Here is an 18,540-nt window from a genome sequence, read left to right on the forward strand (position 1 = left end):
TCTAAGACTCTGTTCTCCCTCCTCCAACACATAATCTTTTTTTGACTTTGTCACCACTGCAAGATAAGCCTATCTCCTCAACCCCCAAAATAACCAGATGTGCCTTATTCAAACATAGTGAGTGTAGTATCTTTAAAATGAGGGACTACCAATAAATATGACTGTCGAGGCATCAGAAATATTTTCAGAAATTGTCTTACCAGTCCGTATGCAGTGCTCCTTTCATGCTCTTGTGTTATGTCAGCTACATAAGCAAATATCACAGAGAATGTAACAGCAAAAATCCCAGAAACCGAAATCATAGCAAAATACCACCTGCAAAGGAGAAAGGTGTAATGTAACTATGCAAAGATTATTTGATAGTTGTAAAACTGTGTAAGTATCATCACTCTACAACCTTTAATTAAGCATTCCATTTTGAAGAACCCAATTAAAAGAACAGACTTGACACACTTGGCCCCTGCAGCAGTAATTGAACCCTAACTTGAGATAATTGACTAGAGAAAAGTGATTTATCTCTTCTAGTTTCCTTCATACACCAAAAACACCTACTGTCATTTGTACCACTTACCATGGACTTATCTTCATTAACGGAATTGGGACACAAGTGAAGAAAACTGTAACAAGGAGGAAAGACTTTCTTCCCCAGACATCAGACAAAGCACCAATCAGTGGAGCACTCAGGAAGGATAAAAAACCCTAAGAATGAAATAGAAGTGCTTTTAGTGCATTTTTGGTCCTTTTACCTTTATCTACAATTTATTCTAAGGAACACAGTAATAAGCAAATTAGCTATACATGCTGGGCTGTGCCTTCTTATATAGCATAATTTAAAAGCGCCAAAGAGAACAATCAGAAACATTCCGTATTTTTCGTCCTATAGGACGCACTTTTCCCCCTCCAAAAATGAAGGGGAAATGTGTGTGCGTCCTATGGGGTGAATGCAGGCTTTTGCTGAAGCCTGGAGAGCGAGAGGGGTCGGTGCTGCTTGCGGAGAGTTGCCTGCATGCCGAAGCCTGCGCACGCTGAGATCAGCGCGTCCAGGCATCGCGGACCTCTCCGCAAGCAGCGGGAGCCAGCGCTGGGCTCCCACGGCTTGCAGAGAGCTGCCTGTTTGGGGGTGGGGTCGGGGGAAGCTCGGGCCTCCCCCGCCCCAGCCCCGCGCCTGGGGGGGAAATAATTTTTTCCCTTTATCCCCCCCCCAAACAAACTAGGTGCGCCTTATGGGACGGTGCGTCCTATAGGGCGAAAAATACGGTAGGTAGAATGTTTTCTTTTGGGGGGGGGAGCACATGTAGGGTAGGCATGCAAACTATATTGCACTAAACACTTGTACAATCTCACAGTACTCTGGAAGAGTAAGATAAGACTGTTTCAAAGGCAAAGGTGAAGATGTTAAGCAAGTGCTGGTGAATTGTTTAGTGAACATATGTACTGATCCTCAGCAGAATGAGGAGTGCAATTTCTTCCCAACTAGAAATGGCATTTTAGAGTTTCATAAAGGTCACAATAGCCACAGACTGCTACATGCATAAAGCAAAATTCACGTTATACAAAGGACAAAAAGGCTGCCAAAAATGAGGATAAATTGTAACTGGAGATGGGAGACCCCCTTCTGATTTGCAAATAATCATAGGTGCCAACCACAAGGTCCAAATTTAAAAGTATGTGCAGGGATTAGATTTCCATAGCCCCAATGCAGCCAAGAATATACTGTAAAATCGCTTAATATATTAATTCTACTATATTAGAACACTTAAATTTAACCCTAATAATGGGTCAACTCCAAATCTACTTTTATCCCTTACTATTTTCCAAATTTCTTCTCAAACCATCCTATCAAAAATGATAGCTACAGCTGTTGGGCTGCATTTTTTTGTTTGAAGACAAGAGTGAACCATTTCCCTTTAGTGCAAAACTGATGAATGTCAATATGAAAAATACATTCAGCACAGAACAACAACATAAATTATCCCGGGAGACAAAGCAGCTATTCATCTGCTTACATTCTGGAGCACAAAGTAGCATGAGAGAAATTGTCAGACTTGTAAAGCATAAAAGCCTGCCAAATCCATTCCACATTGCTGCAATACCAGATTATTGTTAATTGTCTGGCAGGAAATCCACACAAGTCTTAGTTAAGTAGCATACCAGTCTCAAGGTTTCACTAAGTCAACCTTCCCCAACTGGTACCTTCTAGATGTTTTAGGCTCCCATTTCCCAATTGTTTCTGCTCTCTAACCACTTTCCTGACAGTGTCTGAACTCTGAACCATTTCCCAAAGTTTGAATTTTCTCTGTGCAAAAGACCCCTCACAAGAAATGCTTTTTCCATAGGCAAAGATTATTGAACTAGGTAATCACGCTGTCAACAATTAACATATACCCACAATATTTACAAATTGGCACTTCCAGTAGGCAACTTTCATCCATGCTGAAAATTTTACAATTGCAGACAGCAGCCGCCATTCTACATAACTTCATCATAATTTAATTTGTATTTCGCCTTTTCATAGTTAAAACTGTGCTCAAGGCAGCTCACAGCATGAAAAGATGACGAACATTACCTAATTACAAACATAGCAAAAGTAGTCATAAAGAATAAATAAAACACATCAAAAAGTACACAACCAAAAATGAACATTTCCAACTATTCCCATATAAACCGCTGTAAGATCTAAAAATAAATATACAAAACAATAATGTCAACAGCAACAACAAAAAACCCCAACAATACTCCCTAAACAATATCTCAGCCCAAGAGTCTGCTATGCTAAATGTGACAATTTGCCAAAAGAAAGTGCACATGCCTTCTGCAAACTGCTTTCTCTGGTATTATCCCTTTTATATATTTAGAACAATATTTGAAATACAGAAAAGATACAGGTAAGTCATTCAGTTTTTAATACATTCAATTCTCCCAAAGGACATCATTGCAGAGATTTTTATGTTACATCATTGAAGCAAATGTCTCAAGACTGAAGGCTATGATTTTATCCATAATAGATTGAGGTTGCAGGGTGCACCAGAAATTTGCACATGCAAACAGAAGTAGAGAGACGTTTTTTACATGAACAATTGCTAGGAAGGTAGCCAAAAGTTAGACTAGAAAAGAACTGCAGACACAAGCTAATGGAAATACAGCAGTGTCCCGCAAAACGAATGCCTCGCAAGACGAAAAACTCACTAGACGAAAGGGTTTTTCGGTTTTGCGTTGCTTCGCTAGACGAATTTCCCTATGGGCTTGCTTCGCAAGATGAAAAAGTCTTGCACTTTTTTCTTAAAGCCGTTTGAAGAAGCGCAGTTGCGATGGACCATGCTTCGCAAGACGAAAAACATCGCAAGACGAAAAGACTCGCGGAACGAATTCTTTTCGTCTTGCGAGGCACCACTGTATAAAACTGTGCTTAGCAGTCACCAGCCAGATTGAAGCTCACTTATGATGGTTTCTTATCTCTGATGAATTAGGCGTGCTTTCCACAAAAGGGTGAGGTTAGTGGAGGACAGCCTTATTTATCTGTGTGTGTTTGTTTCAGGTGCACTGTAGACAACACTGCTTCCCCACAGAATTTGAGCATGGATTACTAAATGAATTTTACAGGTTTTATCAATATCTGGACACAAGTCAGTTGGGAAGCTGGAATCACTCAAGTCAAAGTCATTACTATTACCAGCTAGATTAAAGATAGTATTTGCATACACTTCAGACAGATCTGAGTAATCAAGGCATCAACAAGAAAAAGCGGTTTCAAATAACATCTCCTACAGGCAGGGAAGGTTTACCACAGCGCTAACCTTCTTACCTTGTCCTGACACTTATTACTACACAAAGCTTCTTTTCCTGTCCTCATATACATTTCTGAAGATCAAGCTACCAATCGTCAGTTTCTTAACTATAGTCAGAAAACCCTTTAATTAAACTTCTTTTTACAGCACACATTGATATAAGCTTACATTCAGAGTAGCCTTCCCACAAATGAAAGGCTCTTTCCATTCAGAGTGAATGACCAGCATTCAAAATTTGCCAGGTGCCAGATGCATTTTGCACCTGGCTATTGGTCACCTGCGACCAACTGAAGAAGCCCAGGAGCGAGGATGGTGCTTGATGTCTCCACCATCTGGAGGAGTATGCCTGGGATCTTGACTGTTTTCACGTCCTAGTAACACATCCTGTAGAATTCTACCCATTATATTTTATCTGCACAATCAGAGTGAATTTCAGGAACCAAAAAGTCATATTGAAAAATGTGACTTTCGAGCCATCTGCCCCCCAAAGGGCAACTAGACATTCCGTTTTGGTGACTGCAACCCTGGTTTAAGGAGTCACTTGGCGTCAAGCTTATATATCAGAGTTTCTAACATGGGCCATGACCCAGCAGAAGAGGGAAGGCAGCAATTTTTGCAGATTCTCCCTGCAGTCTTCACCTCCCACTGTCTTCTGACCCTCTGGAGAAGAGCTTCAGAGTGTTCAGAAACCGGGCAAAGTCAATCACCTTCCACAAGCAGGAATGTTCCATGAACATAAGTCCACTCAGGGGGTCTCTGGAATCAGCAACTACTTGTATGGTATTATCAGATTTAGAATTTGACATGAATCCCAGATTTCACATTTTTACCCTTGTATGAAAGGTTTGTTCATTGCGGTTCTTTAGTTACAGATATTTGTGACCCCTTAAGTACCCACTGGGATACAATAATAAAACAAAATATGAAGCATCCTTAATCAATAGGGAGCGTCACATTGTATTATCTTCTTAGTGCCATAGAGTGCAATAGAGAAAATTATCCCCTGAACTTACAATGAAACAATAATATACCTTATCACGATAGACAAGATTTCATATGCACTGCTGCTGCTGTGACATCCCCCAAGTTCTGTCCCTTTAGTGTAATATTAATTATTCCATCTCATAACATGCCGAAAAGTCTCAACCAATGTCTCAATGTTCAATTATGATTTTGGATGCCTGCTTCATACCCCATGTAATTACCAGTTTGAATTGATCTGGTTCCAACATTTCACAAATTTGACATTAGTCAGTTGTCCAAGACTGAATGTGTTCTTACACCTCCATTTGTTTCCACATCAGTGCAATTATATAAATGTCTACTCAGAAGGCAGCCCAAATTAAGATTAATTTGACTTAATGTCAACTAAATTGCAGCCTCATGGTGGTAATCCAATGTGTTAGTTCTGTTAGCACAACTTCTGGCTGGACAACGGCACTTCCTCTTCCTGTGAACCCCATGTTCTGGGGGAATCTCCAGCCCTCCAAAGCATATATTGGCAGGAAAGAGAGGGAGAGGAAGTTCCATTACGTAGCCAGAACTGCTTGTGCTAGTGGAACTATTTTGTTGGACATACTCAACAAGCAGCTAAACATTTTTGTGACTTTTAAAATTCAGAAAATGAGCATTTCATTCTCATAGCTGCATCAATGCTGTTTGTCTCATACAAATGATAAGTCCCACAATACCAATGTATCAGAAACATTGTGCTATTATTAGGCTTACAAAAATTAACGGTTCAAGAATGGTTATGATTAACCGACTTTTTTTTAATTACCTTAACTCCTTGAATGAGGCCATTCATTAAAAATGTATGCTGAGGAAATGTTTCACGTAAGACCTAAAGAGAAGAAATTGTTATTCAAAGTAACCTTCCATTAAAGAACATATATTAAACTACTTTAAAACATACTTAGCCATTACTGACCCTTCTAGAGTACACTGACTTCCGTTTCAGAACTCATCACAGTCAAATTTATTTCAGTCTTCCCCATCTTATCCAAAGCCATACAGCAGCGTAGTTTTAACAGCTGCCAAACCTAGCTTTTAGTATTTTTAACAGATCTGTCACTCCCCCAGTCAATAAGCACACAAGGGAGCTATATGGATTTTTTTCGCCCCACATTCCCCTTCTCTAGAAACAGAACTGTAATGATACCATGATGAACACAGTGTTAACAAGCAGCAGGGTCTCATTAAAAAAAAATGAGAATAAGTTAATCAACAGAACCTAGAAGCTGTTTATGTGTTTTTAAAAAGTTGAGATGTGTCTGCATGTTCAAGCTTTAACACACTACCCCAGTTATACTTCCAACTATTTAAATCTACTAAAAACAATTGGGGAGGGGACCTGGAAGTATTCATATTATGGTATATGTGTTTAACTACTTTGAGCACTAAACCTCTAAACATCACAGTGCAGGATCTAAAACATCAAACTGCGGACTTACATGCACCCAGCCATTCTGACAATAGTTCTGCATACCGTCTGATAAAATTCTAACACCCAGCTGACAGTTCAAAAGAAACCAATATCCAAATAGGAAATCTGAATGTACAGCAAGTTCTTTGAGGTTCTCTTAGCCTCAATTGTGAACACATCACACCTGTACTTCAAATATTACAACTTAACAGCAAACAAGCATCTGAGTCAAAGTACCTAGAAAGCAAAAATATACTAAGCTAAAGCAATGGCAAAGCGTATGTACTGTTACCTTTTTTAAAAAAAGAGTTCTATTCAATGGCACATTTAGGCTGAAATGTTCCACATGTATACCTGAGAGTAAGTACCACTGAACTCAATGAGGTCTAATTTTGAGTAGGAATTCTATTCATTTCTTCATTATATTTATATGATTCTACTATAGCAAATGTTTCTTAAGCTTAGGAGGTTGCAAGTCGCCTTCTATTGTACCAGAAGTTGCACATAACTGACATATAACAACATTGCACATATATGCCCATATGGAGATGCTAAATTCAAGACTTGCAAGGTAGAGTGGACCAGCAAAGATGTCTTCCAATTTAGTAAGAAATCAAGAAGTATGAAAATCAGGATTTATAGGTGAAGGTGTAGGGATATGTAGGGTGTGTGTGTGTGTGTGTGTGTGTGTGTGTGTATCTGCATGAGCTCTAGGGAAGGGTAGGGAACCCCTGGCTTGGAGGCCAATCTAATCAGTGGGAGGAAGGGAGGCGGGGCCATTATAAATATTATTTGAATTTATATACCGCCCTATACCCAGAGGTCTCAGGGCTGCAATGGGGGACTCCCACCTGCTTACAGGAGAAGAACAAAGCACCATTTCAAACAGCCTCCCCTCCCCGTAAGTAGTGGGACGTTGCTCCAAATGGCACTTTGCAATTTTTAGACAGTCCCTGTGTTCCTAGCAGAAGCAAAGAGGCTGCCCTAAAAGCACTTGGCATGGTTCCTTTTTTCATGCATGGTGTGCCTGCAATACACTGCAAAAAAAAAGAGGGGGTTAACAACTTCTCTTCCATCAAGGGCCAGGAATTTAAGCTCAGAGGCCTTTGCAAGTCTCCCCGCTTCAGTATGATCTGACTTCAGAGGCCCTGCCCACCTGACAAATTTGGTACGTGAGACAGATCCTGATAAGGATCTGGTCCGTGAAGCCAAAAAGGTTCCCTACCCCTGCTCTAGATTAATTAAACAAAAACAATATAGTGTACACTTCTGAAATATGCTTGCTAGATTCATATTTAAACCACGAGGAATGCAATTCATTTTTTCCACCAAGAGAGAGGTACAACTGGTGTTTGAGATTAAAAGGTTGTGCCCAGTGAAGTAGAAAGGTGCAGCACTGTACTAGGGATTTGGCATGTCAAGGGAGCCTGCCAATCTTTTAGCATTTGACCTAATTGCCATCAGCAAATTTAGCAAAATGTGCATTGGGCTCTATTTTAAAGACAATGCTTTATTGATTTTCACTGTGAATAGCTAATTTAATCCCCTGAAAAGTGGAAGCCTGAAAAGGGTGGGTCAAAAAGAGCACCGGGCAACACTGTTCAAGCCATATATATTGTAGTTCAAGCTCATTGATGAATTTTACTCTGCTACTTGAGTGGGGAGGCAACTCAAAACGTTCCCTACACTCTTGCCAATCATATCAATTTACTACTGATTTGCTATATTTATGCAACATGTTTCTGCACTCAAGGTGGTTCATAATTTAAAATGATGGCTTACAAATTAATCAATAAAAGGCAAAAGACAGGAAAGAGAAACTAAGCAGATTCAGATAACAGCTCTTACATAATGACTAAGTCATGGGTAGGCAAACAGCTTCTAGGCTTTTGCAGATACTGAAATATACATACAGTCATACCTTGTTTTGCAGCCCCGGCCGCTAGCCGAAAAGAATGCAAGGCAAAGTGCCACATCTGCGCATCCGGGAGTGGCAAACCTGGAAGTAACCCGTTCCAGTATTTCCAGGTTTGCCATGGATGTTTGCCGGAATGGATGCTAGACAAGGCGGATGTTCGCAGAGGTATTACTGTACAAATATGAAGTATCTCCATTGCTCTAAGTACGTTCAGCAATTCAAAACGTAACACTGAACAAGTTATTGTTAGTAATTAACTAACAGACTGCAGACTCACAGAATGACATACATTAATGACAGATATAGTTGTGGCACTGGGCTGTTACCAAAGCAACTGGCTTGGCTAACCTTGCACTTGCGATTAACTCATCCATGGGGTGATTTACACTCATGAAGGAAATTAAACCCTTATGGTGTCCAGTTACCCCAACACAGATGTTGCTGAACTTAAACTCCCAGTAGCCCCAGCCAGCATAGTCAACAGTCAGGGATGGTGGAAGTTCTAGTTCACCAACATCTGCAGGGCCACACATTAGCCACCTTTAGCCTGTGCCAAAGTAATGGAGAGGGCCTGCTGGTGTAATGGCAGCTGAAGGAGGCAGTTATGGAAGAAGATGAGCCAAGTAACAGCAGGACTCTAACCTCCAAGTATAGTACCAGAAATTAGAAATAAAAACCATTGTTTAATGTAGACCATTATTATTACAGGCAAACACATATAATTCTGAAGGTACTTTTTAATACTACACAGCTCTGAGAAAAAACACCCAGGTCAAGAAACTTACTGTGAGCATGGGAGTTGTAAGCAGTCCCCAAGCAAAGAATTCCAGGAAGATGACAATAACTGCATGGTACACACTTGGTCGACCAATTCCTTGCTGTTAAAGGGGGGAAAATGTGATATTAATACAGCACAACTCTTAGAAACTTGCTTCTGACAACATTTTAAATGGTATAAGGCATTCTATTTTAATTTAAACATACGGCCAGTGGGAGTTTTGTCAAATCAATTGGCGTTAAGAGCTCGCATTAAACTAGAATACTGCTGTGGGGTACATGCCAATTAATGAAGCAGTAGTACATCAATTCAATGTTTCTCTTGAAATTATTTCTAATTAAGCCTATCCTGCGAGTTCAAGGCAGGTTAACAATTTTTAAACATGGGTTAGACAAATCCTTGAAAGATATAAAAGCTTACTTACTAAACTAGGGTATTAAAATCCAACTGAAATAAAAGCTGTGTGCTGTCTGAAAATGGCCAGAATGACAAATCCACAGGGAAAGAGGAAGAACGTGAAAAGAAAGGGTTTCCGTTTTGCAGAGGGTTTGCTCCCACACATAATGATACCTTGTCTGTGTAAACTGGGAGATTATTCTAAAATATTCAGGCTGTAATACTTGACACAGTTACTGGAGTTCCACTGAACTGTTCCCTTCATCCCAGAGTATGCAGTTTAATCAAGTGAGTTATTAATTTAACTGGGAGCTAGAGTGCTGAAGCAGGTAAAAGTGGTAAACAAGGAGAATGGAGACTCAGGCTTAAATCCCCATCTGTCATGAACATCACCAGGTGACCCCAGAGTCCCTTGACCTACCCAACCTCACAGTGTATTGCAGTAATAAAATGGAAAGGTTGGGTGGGGGGGAGGGGGAGAGAGCCTGTTTGAAATCTTTGGAGAAAAGGTGGACTATATGTGTAACAAATAACAGAAAATAAATTAATGGATACTTGTAAATTTACTATGTACAACTCTACTCTTCGAAATAGCACCAACTAAAGCTTTTTCCCCTAATCAACTATGAAACAGGAATATAGATTTGCCTATGAACTTCAACAGTTTCCACAATGTTTCCTTTCATTCGTGACATTTACTGCTACTCAACAATATTAAATGGAATTGTTTTAATAATCTCTTGTGAGTACACAGAATGCTGGAGTCAGCAAAAATGACAAAATGCTATGCTGTGGACTTACTAACCACCTATATGGTTTCTTTTTACAAAATTAAATGGTTCAGCTTATATAACTCATTAAAACTTGTGCCATTAAGAGGATTTTTTTTGTATGTGTGCCAATGGCAGACATTTTTATGTGCAACTGTTCAATCAATTCAATTAACTAAGCTTTCAGTTTATTTAAGCTGGTACTGAAACACCAGAGTGGTGACAGAAAAAGAAATTTCTGCCAATTACAGTGGTACCTCGGGTTAAGAACTTAATTCATTCTGGAGGTCTGTTCTTAACCTGAAACTGTTCTTAACCTGAAGCACTACTTTAGCTAATGGGGCCTCCCACTGCCGCCGTGCGATTTCTGTTCTCATCCTGAAGCAAAGTTCTTAACACGGGGTACTATTTCTAGGTTAGCGGAGTCTGTAACCTGAGGCGTATGTAACCTGAAGCATATGTAACCTGAGGTACCACTGTATAAAGGAAACAAATTCCTTTCTACTAACACTTCCTTGTCCCTTTCACTCCCCTTTCCTCCATACATTTTGCTCAAAACCTCCCTCCTAATACTGAATGGTGAAAAAGAAATACACCCAAGACTAGAACATGATATACTATCTCTAAATAGTCAGTCAAAAGAAGTTCCTGCCAAAAGATGACAAATCCCTTTCCTCTCTAAAATCAAGCCTTATGAGGAATGGTTGAAGGATCTGGGAACGTTTAACCTGGAAAAGAAGAGACTGAGAGGAGATATGATAGCCATCTTAAAATATCTTAAGGGCTGCCACATGTAAGAGGGAACATGCTTGTTTTCTCCTGCTCTAGAGGGTAGGACTTGAACCAAGGGCTTCAAGTTACAGGAAAGGAAATTCTGATTAAACATCTAAAAAAAAATTTGACAGTAAGAGCTGTTCAGCAGTGGAACGGTCTCCCACAAGAGGTGGTGGACTCTCTGTCCTTGGAGGTTTTAAAGCGGATGTTGGATGGCCATCTCTCCTGGATGCTATAGTTGAGATTCCTGCACTGCAGGAGTTGGGACTAGCTGAATCCTGAGTACCTTCCAACTCTAAGATTCTATGAATTCTATATAGAAAGTAGATGGGAGAGAAGAAAAGGGGTCCAATTTCAGCTGGCTGACGTTTGTCTTGCTGGTTTCTTTTCAATTAACCTGTCACACTCCCTATATCACTTAAAAATAGTCATTAGAGACTGTTAGCTAAGAAACAAGAACTCTATAGTTAGATTTCACATGGACATTCATTGGGGAAATGACAGGATGAGATTTTGCACTTTGTGCCTCTGATGGATATAAGATGCAAATAGAAGGTTGTGATCTAATGTCAGACATTTTTTATACCAGTGGGGATAGACTGCTCTAGAATACTTATTAGTGTAACCAAGAAAAGCTATTTCCCCCCCAGTTTGCCTGAAACATAGAAGTTGCGTGTTCCTCACCTACTAGTTTATTTCCTCATGCATTACATTTTCAATTCCACACTCTCTACTGATTGCCTTTTTTATTACATTAAAAACAACATCGACATATTTAAGAAAAACCACTCTGGACAATTCTTTTCAATGTTAGTAAACACTCTGGAGCTGAATCCTTTGATGTCCCAAGCTTGTAGCTCATTTGTGCTTATGGATAACATTTTCTCACCAGAATTCGGGTGAATGAAACAATGTTGTAAGAACAGGTGTGCTGGATACTTTGTATCAGAACAAAATTTTGTCTGTCCCTTAATTATGCTAGCCAGTGCTCAAGAGGGCCACTGGTCCACAAAATCCTGCCCTAAAACTCCTATTGAAGAACACAAGGGAAGCATTCCCCTAGGATGTTTAAAAAATATTGCCTAGAGGTTTTCACCCTGAATTTGAGGTCAGGAAATTTGACTGCCACTGTCTAAAATACAGTGGTACCTCAGATTACATACGCTTCAGGTTACATACGCTTCAGGTTACAGACTCCGCTAACCCAGAAATAGTGCTTCCGGTTAAGAACTTTGCTTCAGGATGAGAACAGAAATCTGGCTCCAGCAGTGCGGCAACAGCAGGAGGCCCCATTAGCTAAAGTGGTGCTTCAGGTTAAGAACAGTTTCAGGTTAAGTACGGACCTCCAGAACGAATTAAGTACTTAACCTGAGGTACCACTGTACATAAAACAAGGTTTGCACAACTGTTTTACTAGAAAAAGCACAAGCTGGTTTAATTTATATACTTGGGAACCCTGTGTACCTAAACTACTTTGAAAGTAACCATTCCAACCAAGGAACAATTCATTCTACATGAGCAGGTTGCAAGACTCAAACAGGGAATCTGGTACAGCTTTAAAGGGCTGTGAGGTACCCTGTACGACTTATTTCTCTCCAATAAACCATGTCCAAAGTACACCCACTCTAACTGAAATATTAAACTAGTTATACTGATTTGGCTGCTGTCACAAACCTTACTTGAATATGGTGAGTGATGGGAAATATTTATGTACTGCCATACAGGATGTGGTGGAATATGGTGTGTTTACAGCTAGAGGCAGCCCCATCACACAGATGATCACCATGACTGGGTTAGCTTGCTGTCACTTAGGCAAGTCTGGTCATGGGTTAATCAACAGCCTGTACAGCAAGTGCAACTTCCTCTTCTTCAACTTTTGAGTATCTTGTATTTGTCTGTAGCCCATTGAATAAGTTTGGTGCAAAATGTATTCCTATTATACAATGTTAAGTCTGCATGCATTGATCTGATCAAAGTCACTTGCATGCATACTATGTGATGAAAGGGCCCCAATTGCTACAAGTTTCCCTCCCCTTTCCATGGAGGCGCAAGTTACAGCAACAGCCAAGGCGACATTTTTCCACCTTCGCTGCATCAAGCAGTTGATCCCTTACCTTTCCCGCCCCGACCTGGCCACAGTGATCCATGCGACGGTCATCTCCAGGCTTGACTACTGTACTTGACTATGTGGGGCTGCCCTTGAAGCTGTCCCAGAAACTCCAGCGGGTACAGAATGCTGCAGCGAGGCTCCTCACGGGGTCTCTGCCATGGGAGCATATTCACCCAGTGCTTTTCAAGCTGCACTGGCTCCCGGTGGAGTACAGGGTCAGATTTAAGGTGCTGCTTTTGACCTTTAAAGCCCTTCACGGCCTAGGACCCTCGTACCTACGGGACCGCCTCTCCTGGTATGCCCCACGGAGAGCCTCAAGGTCCATAAATAACAACACCCTAGTGGTCTCAGGCCCTAAGGAAGTTAGATTGGCTTCAACCAGAGCCAGGGCCTTTTCAACTCTGGCTCCGGCCTGGTAGAACGCTCTGCCTCATGAGACCAGGGCCCTGCAGGATCTGATTTCTTTCCGCAGGGCCTGTAAGACAGAGTTGTTCTGCCTGGCCTTTGGCTTGGAGCCAATTTGATTCCCTCCCTCCCTCTCTTTTTTCTTTTCCTTCTCCTCCTGCGATGAGGCTACATTTTAATATTTTAATGTTCCATTATTTTAATGTTGTATTTTATTTTTGTTTTTAAGTTGTAATCATTCATCTTGTTTTTATTATTGCTTGTAAGCCGCTCTGAGCCCGGCCTTGGCTGGGGAGGGCGGGGTATAAATAAAAATTATATTATTATTATTAATAAGAAAGACTAACTGATGCTAATTCTATACAGTGGTACCTCTGGTTACGAACGGAATCTGTTCCGGAGGTCCATTCGTAATTGGAAACCGCTCGTAACATGAGGTGTCATTGGCAAAAGTGGCGATCTCCACTCACATCCCAGGGCAAAGTTCTCAACAGGGAACGGCTACTTCCGGGTTAGTGGAGCTTGTAACCTGCAGCGTGCGCAACCAGAGGTACCGCTGTAATGGCTTTACCAGTAAAGATAAACTGCTTAGATACTAAGTTTGAGCAGCTGAATCAATAGTTCTGTGGGTTACTGAATGGCTTTTATTGCAACATATTGCTCTTTCTGAACTTCTGTTTTTTTTAAAAAAAGACATCTAGATGCTTATGTAACAAATTACTAATAAATTGCAAAAAGCAACTAATAAACTGAATACAGCATCATAAATCACCAGAGCCTGCTATGAGATATGCACAGCACTAGAATGAAGACATGCCAAATCTTTGTGCCAAGTCTTGCAGTATATCCAAACACAAGCATCATGTCACACTGCATATAAGAGGTTAGGCACACACTATTTTTGTGCACTCTACACTACACAAGTGATACTTGAATTAGCTCCAGAAGGCACGTCATTCAATGTTTACTAGCGATGTGTGCAGGGAGACAGCTCAACTCCTACATTTCAAATGAATTTTTGCATGCCCACTCCTAGATAACGTCAATGTGTTATCTTCGGAAGATATGAACAGCATCTAGCATATAACTGAGAACACAAAATATGTTAGGCACATTTTGCATTCTCAAAGCGCCATTGCTCAAATAAATAAATGAAAAAATTACAGATTGGACAAACTGTGAAAGAGTAGAAGACTCTAGCATAATTTGCAAGCTGTAGCAGTGGATTGTCCATGGGCTGAGACTTAAAGGGAGTAATCCAGCTGGCTCCAAAGCACAGCATTTTTAAAGCAGCAAATAGTACAATGAGTCATATAAGAGTTGAAAAAACTGAAAAAAAGCCTTTTCTCATGCCTGCCTAAAAGACTTCAGCAGGTACCCAACCCCTATAGGGTAAACACAAGAACTCACTTAGCCTGTATCAAGGGTGAGGCCTGGAGAGCCCAAGCCAAGCACACATTGAAAGAAAGAAAGAAAAACACCATGCAGAGATCAACAATATTTTATAGCACAAAAAGGAGCATTAAGGAGTCTTGTGGTATGAGTTTTCAAGGGGAAATGATATATAACGAAATGAAAAAGATGTTTAAAATAATGTTGGGGGGACGGGGACCAGAAGCTTTTATTTTGGAAATTATAGGGACAGAACTAGCTAAACTGTATAGAAACTTATTCATATACAGTATGCAACTACCAGTGGCAAGAATGTTACTCGCCACCAAAGTGGAAAGAAGCAGAAGTCATAGTAAAGGAATAATGGGTACAAAAACTTGTGCAATATGCAAAAATGGAGAAACTTACTGGATGACAATTACAAGATGACAATTGTTATTTTTTTGCAAAAGAATGGAAATGATTTGTTCAATATTTACAGATAAATTGTAAACAAATAAGAAGATTGGCAGGATTGTTGTAATAACCTGCAGTTTCATAAGAGTATATATTTAAAGTAGAGGAATAAATATTTAACTATATTTAAAGTAGAGGAACTGCAGAAAGGAGGGGAAGGAAGTCAATTTTTGAAATGTTCAAATAATTGTAAAATTAGTGAAATGTATAAACCTGAAAGGTTTTTGGGGTTTTTTGCGTGTACTTCATCTCTTGCATCCAAGCTGGGGAAACCTATACCCTTTTAAAATTTGACTCTTGGGGGTGGGTGGGTTATTGGGTTTTATTTATTTTTATTTTATATTTTGTGATCTTTTCTGTAAACTGCCCTGAGACCTCCAGGTATACGGCAGTATATAAATCCAATCAATCAAATAATAATAATAAAAATGAGTGAAGAAGGGAATAGGGATGAAAGTGGGCTGAGCCTACCCCCAACATCTAATGCCTTTTGAATTACAAGAAATGTGGCTCTTTTGGGGGGGAGAGGGTGTTATAGGGTTATTGTTTTTATTTTGAGTTAATATTTTGTGATCTTTTCTGTGAACCGCCCTGAGACCTCCAGGTATAGGGCGGTATATAAATTCAACCAATCAACCAATCAATAAAAACAACTCCCCCGTGTTTCCCTAATAACTCCCCCATGTTTCCCCAATAATAAAAATAACAACTCCCCTGTGTTTCCCTAATAATAACTCCGTTTCCCCAATAATAATAATAATAACTCCGCTGTGTTTCCCCAATAATAACAACTCCCCCGTGTTTCCCTAATAATAATAACTCCCTCGTGTTTCCTCAATAATAACTCCCCCATGTTTCCCCAATAATAAAAATAATAACAACTCCCCCGTGTTTCCCTAATAACTCCGTTTCCCCAATAATAATAATAACTCCCCCCGTTTCAATAATAATAATAACACCTCCCGCGTGTTTCCCTGGTCCGACCTTTACCACCGAGCCCAACCAGGCCCAACAGATCGGGGAGCAAAAAAACACACAAATGTGGACGAGCGAGGAGGACGGAGGCGGCCCCCCGACCTCCACCCCGCGGACTGCGAAGGAAGATGCCTCGAGCCTCTCCCGGCGCCTAACAGGCCCGCAGCGCGCCCGCTTCCCGGGGCCGGGACCCCCGAGGATGCTTCGGGGGAGGGCAAAGAGGCGCGAAGGGGAGGAGAGGGGCCCTGTTCCCCGGGCTACTCACCGCGGCGGCGCCTCCGCCCGGCTTGAGGCCGATCCTCCTCACCAGCATGATGCGGCTGCCCCACTGCTTCCCTACGCCGGCTCCGGCCGCCGGCGCTTCTCCGTCCACCACGGCCGCCACAGTCAAGGCCACCACCTCCGCTTCCCGGGCCGGAGGAGGAGGAGGAGGCGGCGGCGGCTCCGGCTCGGGGCTCATTCCGCTCCCATCTTGCCGCCCCGGAGGAGGAGGCGGCGGCGGCGAGGCAGGGGCTCCGGGAGGCCTCCCGCCGGCTCCCTCATCTGCTGCCACCGTCGCGAGGGGCCAGGCAGAGAGGGACGGAAGCCGGGAGGGACGGAACGCGCGCCGGGAAATAGCCTCGAGGCGCCGACGATGCCGCTGCCGCTTTCCGTCTTCGCTCCGCCTCGCTACTCCCCTCACAGAACCCTCCCCACGTGACCCGGCCTCCCTCCCTCCTCCCAGGGACCTCCCACCGGAAACTGCGTCACACACGGAGGCGGGGCATATGGTGGGTGGGCGTGGCATCTGCGCTACATTTCCTTTACGCACTTTCTGGTGCGGTTCCCACCGCCGTTCGAGCGTCCGGGGTCACGTGACTCGGAGCGGGCGTTAGGGCCGTTGCTATGGTTTCCTTCTTTCGAAGGGGATGCTCGTGGCGGGGGATGGAAGGCCTTAAATTACCAGGGCCTTTGCTTCGCATCATTTTTATCTATTTTTAAAATCCATTTTTATCCAGGTTTTGTTTGTTTTTTTAAGCCAAGAAAGGCCTTCCATTTCTTGCACCCTTTTTCTTTCAATAGGCCCAAGAACCCAAGTGCTGGAGTTTAATAATTTGTTAAAATTGCTGATTGTAATATTCCTATCTTCGCTAGTGGTATTTGTGAAAAAAGGAGCACCGATATTAAGTTAGGCATTGCATTTGAAAAGGAACCCAGAGATGGAAAGAAGATAAAATCCCGGCCCAAGAAGAATGGCAGATGGACGTTGAGGGATTATGCCGAAATGGCAAAAATGACGAAGAATCAGAAATTGGGAAGATTTTAATAAGGAATTGGGGGGGGATTACAGTGGTTTTTAAGATAAATTACAGTGATACCTTGGGTTATATACACTTCAGGTTACATACTCCGTTAACCCAGAAATAGTGCTTCAGGTTAAGAACAAATCGTGCTCCTGCGGCGCAGCGGCAGCAGGAGGCCCCATTAGCTAAAGTGGTGCTTCAGGTTAAGAACAGTTTCAGGTTAAGAACGGACCTCCGGAACAAATTAAGTACTTAACCCGAGGTACCACTGTATAAACGAAACTAAAATTGTTAGTAGGATTGGAGTAACACTTGTAGTATAATGGTGAATTTTGGACATAATGGAGATGTAAAAGATTTGGATTATCATAAAAGATGCAGGAGGAAATGATTAACAATAGGACCTACAAAGGTGAGGAGGAAAGTCCAGGAGATTCTTTGGCATCTTGGTTTTTATGTTGTATGTCGGATATATTGGTTGTAAAACTTTAATCTGAAGAACCAAATAAATAAATTTATAAATGAAAATGATCAACTGTCTTCCTGGAAACATCGAATCTGGAGTCCAGAGACGTTCTGAGACCTAAGCCTCTGCTGACTCAGAAAGCGGGAGAAGATAAACAGAGTGGCATTGTGTAGTTAACACGCAAAAGGTTTTCATGTGACTGTCATCTTCCAAGGTCAACAAAGGTCAAGAGCTAGAGCAACAAGGTTCTCGTGGAGATATGGACCCATTAAGTCTGTCCCATGATTGAAAATGAGAATTCTGGATCTGAATGGTCACATTTTGAAAACCTAGTAACTTGACTGAGGGTGCAGTGCATAACACATGCAGGTCCTGCTCTCTGCCCTCTCATCATTAAGATTCTGTGGATTTTGTTATTTAATAGGCAAATGTTTAGATTTCAATATAATTTGATGAAGCTTTCTTAATTTCTAAGAATAGTGATGATTCTTGGGACAGGGTATATGAAGTCAGAGACAATTCTTATGATCATATATTGTTTGCATCAGATTCTTCATCCTATCAAGTCCCTATAACAATTTCTCATTAGAAAAAAAGTAATTTTTAA

General features: G+C 41.4%; 1 protein-coding gene across 3 annotated transcripts in view; it reads right to left on the reverse strand.

Moving 5' to 3' along the window:
* The window catches only part of MFSD14B (major facilitator superfamily domain containing 14B), a 41,935-nt gene extending 25,041 nt beyond the window's left edge, over positions 1-16,894 (reverse strand). Inside the window, exons 1-6 of one of the 3 annotated variants that reach the window (XM_083464955.1) lie at positions 16,625-16,894; positions 16,450-16,529; positions 8,914-9,006; positions 5,566-5,628; positions 572-699; positions 201-315 (exon numbers count right to left, since the gene is read on the reverse strand). In XM_083464955.1, the coding sequence (XP_083321081.1) occupies positions 201-315; positions 572-699; positions 5,566-5,628; positions 8,914-9,006; positions 16,450-16,497 (447 nt within the window). In that variant the 5' untranslated portion in view covers positions 16,498-16,529; positions 16,625-16,894. Of the gene's footprint in view, positions 1-200; positions 316-571; positions 700-5,565; positions 5,629-8,913; positions 9,007-16,449 lie in introns of all 3 variants that reach the window. The other 2 variants (XM_083464957.1, XM_083464956.1) reach the window with 2 other exon arrangements.
* Positions 16,895-18,540: the final 1,646 nt, after the last annotated feature.

The sequence above is a fragment of the Podarcis liolepis genome (genome assembly GCF_965112155.1).
Source record: "Podarcis liolepis genome assembly, chromosome: 11".
NCBI lineage: Eukaryota > Metazoa > Chordata > Lepidosauria > Squamata > Lacertidae > Podarcis > Podarcis liolepis.